The following is a 5,468-nucleotide window of genomic DNA, read 5'->3' as shown; positions in this document are numbered from 1 at the left end:
CTAGTGTTTGAATAGCTTAATAATTCCCTGCTTGATTTCCTGGGTTCGTACTCCATACACAATGGGATTGAGGGCAGGTGGGATGAGATGATGCAGCACATTGAGAAGAATTGGTACCTCTGATGGTATCTTCTTTCCTGCCTTGTTTGTGAAGATAAAGACTAGCAACAGAGTATAGAAGAAGAGTATAAGGATGAGATGTGAACCACAAGTGCTCAAGGCCTTGGTGACTGTGCCTCCAGACTGCTGACACATCACAACCCTCAAGATGAAGCAGTAAGAGAGCAAAATGAGGACCAGATCAGAACCTAGTAGGCACCAAACGCTCACAAATTGATAGAGCTTATTTAGTCGAATGTCCCCACAGGAAAGCTTTGCTACAGAAATATTGGCACATATGCAGTTCTCCACCACATTGCTGGCACAGTAGTTGAGTCTAGCAGCCAGAACTGGAGTGGGTAGTGTAGCTAGAAGATTGCGGGCAACAATAAAAATGGCTGCATTAATGACGAACTGTTCTGTGATGATGGATGGGTAGCGCAGAGGATGGCAGATAGCCACATAGCGATCATAGGCCATGACCAGAAAGGTAGAGGATTCCATAGGAAGGAAGGTATTCATGACGAACATCTGCAGGAAGCAGCCCACAAAGCTGATGGGTTTCATGTTGAACCAGAAGATAAGCAGGACCTGCCAGAATTATAATTCTCAAAAACTCTGTGCATTCATTATCATCCCAAAATATCTAACCTTAGAAAATTCATAATGTATATGATTAAAACCATCCAAATCCTGAATCCACTGGGATTGCATCCTAATTTTAAGTACTTTCTATGCCCATGTTAATCTATAGCAGTGGTTCTCAACCTTCCTAATTCTGTGACCCTTTAATACAGTCCATCATGCTGTGGTAACCATCAATCATAAAACTATTTTCATACTACTTCATAACTGTAATTTTCTACTGTTATGAGTTGTAATATAAATATCTAATATGCAGGATATCTGATATGCAACCCTCGTGATAGGGTCATTCAACCCACTAAAGAGATTGCAACCCACTGGTTGAGAACCACTGATCCACCATCTCTAATTTATACCTTTTCTTTAAGTCTAGAGACCAAGCTTTATTGTGAAAGCATTTATTCATATCTTATCTTCAGTTGAGTTCCCTGGTTCTTAACAAATTTCAGTGGATTCATCTGCCATCTAGAGATTCATGTGTCACAGGAGTATTAAAGACATCTCTAGTCCCTTCATACTTTGAGAAATCTTCCCCAAGATGTTTCCTATGTATATGACATACAAAGCCAATTAAACTTCAGTGACTAAATTCTAGATCTTTTGGACATAGGAATAGGAAATTTCAGTCAAGAAGAGTATCTCTTGAACTGAGGAGAAATTTGGATTTTAAAATATCACTAACAGACAATAGGGAGAGTTATCAGTTAGGAGGTCACTAAAGCTTCGAAATGTAGGCATTAAGAATAAAAGGGACATGAATGAAGATCACTTTGCATATGTAATGGGGGAAAGAGCTGTGGGGGGACTGAGAGAGAGGGCTAATATTGGGTTGTAAAATAAATAAATAAATAAATAAATAAATAAATAAATAAATAAATAAATAAATAAATGGAGAAAGAATAGAAGGGGACACAGCTTGGTGCTGAGAGAAGGATCTGGTGTAATGGTTGAGTAACACATTGAGCATTTTTTTCTTCAGAAATGAGAGGATTCACACAAAGAACAAAGAACTATCTAAAGAACGAACTATCTAGCTGAAGGTGAAAAGTGAGTGTCCTGGGAGGGTCTGACCTTGGGGATGACTGTGAGGCAGAGGATGACATCAAGCACAGAGAGGATGGCAAGCAGATAGTACATGGGCTCATGCAGAGATGCCTCCTGATGGATGGTGAATAACAGCACAAAGTTGGCTGCAAGAGCCAAAACCAAGAGGGGAGCCAAGATGATGGATAACCAGTGCTGTGTGTCTTGCATTCCTGGAAAGCAGATCATCAGAAACTCTGTCACCTGAACCCCTGTGTTGTTGGGAGATACCATGATAGCAGGTAGAGCTGAAAATAGCTGAAAAGAAACAGGCAAGAATTCAAATATTCCACTGTTTCATCAACAAAATAAATGTAAGTCCATTTCCATTATACTTGGACCCCACATATTCCTGATGACATAATTTCCATTAGCACTCATAATTTTATGTGAAAATAATAATTCCTCCATATAAGTTCTCAGCCCAGATAAATCTCATTGCTTACACTCAAATGCAACCACACTTAGAGGGTATGTTTTGCTTTGTGTAAATCACTCTGAGATTCACATGTAGCATTCCTTTCCCTTATAATGAGTACTTTTGTCCCCCCAAATTAATTCCTATCTGCCCTATCTTCACTTCTTGGAAAAGTGATTTCTTGCTTATCACTTTAAACCTCTCTCTTTTCTTTTATCTCTTGTGGTCTTAAAATGGTCAGATATGTTGCTATAATATATTAATCAAACTTTGATATCCACACTTACATTTGTTTTATAAGATGTTAATAGCAGAATATCATCTTTTTATTATATCATAAAGAAACATACTAGCCAACTGGTTGAAGATAGGTATTCAATAACCCCATTGCAGATATAGAGACCTGACTGACCATTGAGAGTACCATAAATTTGACAAATATACTATATTCTTAATTATCTCCACATTTTTTCATACAAAAGGTTACTATAACTGCTACTTAACACTCAAGAAAAATGTGAATGAGGCAGAGAGTATGAAACACCATTTAGTGATGAAACATACTCAGCACCATGATACAAAGACATGATGGAAATAAAATAGAAGCCTCCTCCTTACCTGATACCTTTCATAGTGTCAGAATATGCTGTGTAGGCTGCTAGGGTGGGAAGTCAATTTGAATTCTACAAACTGTGATACCAACCTGACAAACAGGATTTGACCACCTGTACAATAGTATCATTACTGTTATAGAGGTAACTCACCATTCTCAGCATTTGTGGTCCACTCCACAGTAGATAATCCATACATGGCATTAACCTCACTGGAAAACCCATGACAGGGAGGCCATAGGATGAGATGGGAACTTAATTCTGTTGTTTTAATGAACTGATGTAGCACTGAATTACCTTCTAAAATACATGCTTACACCCATAGACAGTTACAACTATTACGTTTAATCAAAGAAGCCCTTCTTTCTAATGAACTGTGATGGAAAAAGAGACTTGAAGCTGCATATGGTCCACGGAATAAATGACAGATAGCTAATACTCAGCCCTAAACAAGACTTTGATATCATCAAAGTCAGGGAGCATTGTAGAAGAAGGTACAGAAAAGTACATGTATGAGCCAGAATAGAGAGAGAAGGGATGATAAAGGATACCCTCTGGCCAACACAGAGCCAGTGCAAACACAACTCTTAACAACTACAGACAGCACACTAGATCTAGATAAGAAGGGACCCATCGACAACAAGGCATAGATAGAGGAGATACCTAGGGGACTATTGCCTTCGGCTTTGTGCCTGCTGATGGCTGTGCTAGGTTCCAAAGGACAGCCCCAGCTCAGCAGTCACACAGATGGGCCTAATTAAATATATCACACAACAAAACCAAAAATCATAAATCTGGGAAATGTACAAGTAGGGAGGGAAGGGACTTGCTCTGTGGAAACGTAGATAAAAGAGGATGGAAAGAGTAATGGCAAAATGTCAAAGAACTACCTTAATAAAAATAATAATAATTAGTAGTAAGAAAAAAGCATAAAATGATTGAAGAGAGAAAATAAATACATTAAAAAAAAACACAGGAGCACCAACACTTTTGTGTATTTGGTAAGGACCAAAAGTAATCTCTTCATTTTCTGTGAAAATATCAGACAATAGATAGGATATAAGACCCCAAATGTAAGAAATAACTAAAGGAATCTCATTGTCTTTACCTTATAATATGAGATAATAATCTCACTTTATTTTCATAAGAGGTGAAGTTGTTAGGCCATGCTCTCCTCTGGAAGGGCAAACACACCTCTTATATCTGGATTTGAGGAATGCTCTTAGGGGTGTCTATCATACAGGATGCAAACATATTCCCAGTCAAACATTAGAGATGTTCCTTTTTTATCTTGAATACATACAACAGACTTCCTATAGAGGTTTTCTGATCAGTTTCAGATATATTACCAGCTATTCTAAGTTATATATGCACAATTCTGACTGATCTCTAGCCTTCCAATATAATCTCTCTCTTTCTTTCTGTCTCTGTTTCTCTCTGTGTGTATCTCTCTCTGTCTCTCTCTGTCTCTGTCTCTCGATCTCTCCTCCTCCTCTTTTTCCTCCTCCTTTTTTTCCTCCTCCTCCTCTTTCCCTCCCTCCAGCCTTTTCAGAATTATAGATTTCTGGATGGTCCTCCCTTCCATCTCAGCTCCAAACTTTGTCTCTGTAACTCCCTCCATGGGTATTTTGTTCCCCATTCTAAGGAGGAACAAAGTATCCACACTTTGGTCTTCCTTCTTCTTGAATTTCATTTGTTTTGCAAATTGTATCTTGGGTATTCTAAGTTTCTGGGCTAATATCCACTTATCAGTGAATGCATATCATGTGAGTTCTCTGCCCCACCTGGGGATCCATCCCATAAACAGCCACAAAACCCAGACATTATTGCATATGCCAGCAAGATTTTGCTGAAAGGATCATGATATAGCTGTCTCTTGTGAGGCTATGCCAGTGCCTAGCAAATACAAAAGTGGATGCTCACAAGGCCCCCGATGGAGGAGCTAGAGAAAGTACCCAAGGAGCTAAAGGGGTCTGCAACCCTATAGGAGGAACAACAATATGAACTATCCAGTACCCCCAAAGCTCATGACTCCACCTGCATATGTAGCAGAAGATGGCCTCGTAGGCCATCATTGGGAGAAAAGGCCCTAGGTCTTACGAAGATTATATACCCCAGTACAGGGGAATGCCAGGGCCAGGAAGCAGGAGTGGGTGGGTTGGGGAGCAGGGTCGGGGGAGGGTATAGGGGACTTTTGGGATCACATTTGAAATGTAAATGGACACAGGATCTTAAGATTTCTGGTGAGTGGAGCACAGCTTCTGCTCCAATCCAATTGCGCGGGACCTGAGACTGCATTACTTAGGGAAGCAGAAACTGGCCTGAGTAGGGCCACAGGCCTCACCCGGCCGGATCAGCGCCAGGGTAGCCGGAGCGCAGGGTTGCCTGACACCCGCCAGCTACCCACGACCCCCGCCGCAGGATTTTGGGACTGCTGGTGAGTGGAACACAGCTTCTGCTCCAATCCAATTGCGCGGGACCTGAGACTGCATTAGTTAGGGAAGCAGAAACTGGCCTGAGTAGGGCCACAGGCCTCACCCGGCCGGATCAGCGCCAGGGTAGCGGGAGCGCAGGGTTGCCTGACACCCGCCAGCTACCCACGACCCCCGCCT

General features: G+C 41.0%; 1 protein-coding gene across 1 annotated transcript; it reads right to left on the bottom strand.

Moving 5' to 3' along the window:
• On the bottom strand, window positions 1-2,061 carry LOC110298024 (olfactory receptor 56A4-like). Its single transcript, XM_021167070.1, has 2 exons — window positions 1,816-2,061; window positions 1-690 (listed from the first exon to the last, which is right to left on the bottom strand). Exons 1-2 carry the CDS (start codon window positions 2,059-2,061, stop codon window positions 1-3), a joined length of 936 nt encoding a protein of 311 aa, XP_021022729.1.
• Between the last annotated feature and the right edge of the window lie 3,407 nt (window positions 2,062-5,468).

Source organism: Mus caroli, unplaced genomic scaffold, assembly GCF_978045245.1.
Source record: "Mus caroli unplaced genomic scaffold, Mus_caroli_1 scaffold_8, whole genome shotgun sequence".
Taxonomy (NCBI): Eukaryota; Metazoa; Chordata; class Mammalia; order Rodentia; family Muridae; genus Mus; species Mus caroli.
Note: the sequence above shows the minus strand (reverse complement) of the source record. Positions and strands in the feature narration are given on the sequence as shown.

Coding starts and splice junctions, on each gene's coding strand:
- LOC110298024 (XM_021167070.1), bottom strand. CDS start 2,061: ATGGTATCTCCCAACAACACAGGGGTTCAGGTGACAGAGTTTCTGATG. Junction 691..1,815: donor GCCTCACAGTCATCCCCAAG/GTCAGACCCTCC, acceptor TAATTCTGGCAG/GTCCTGCTTATCTTCTGGTT.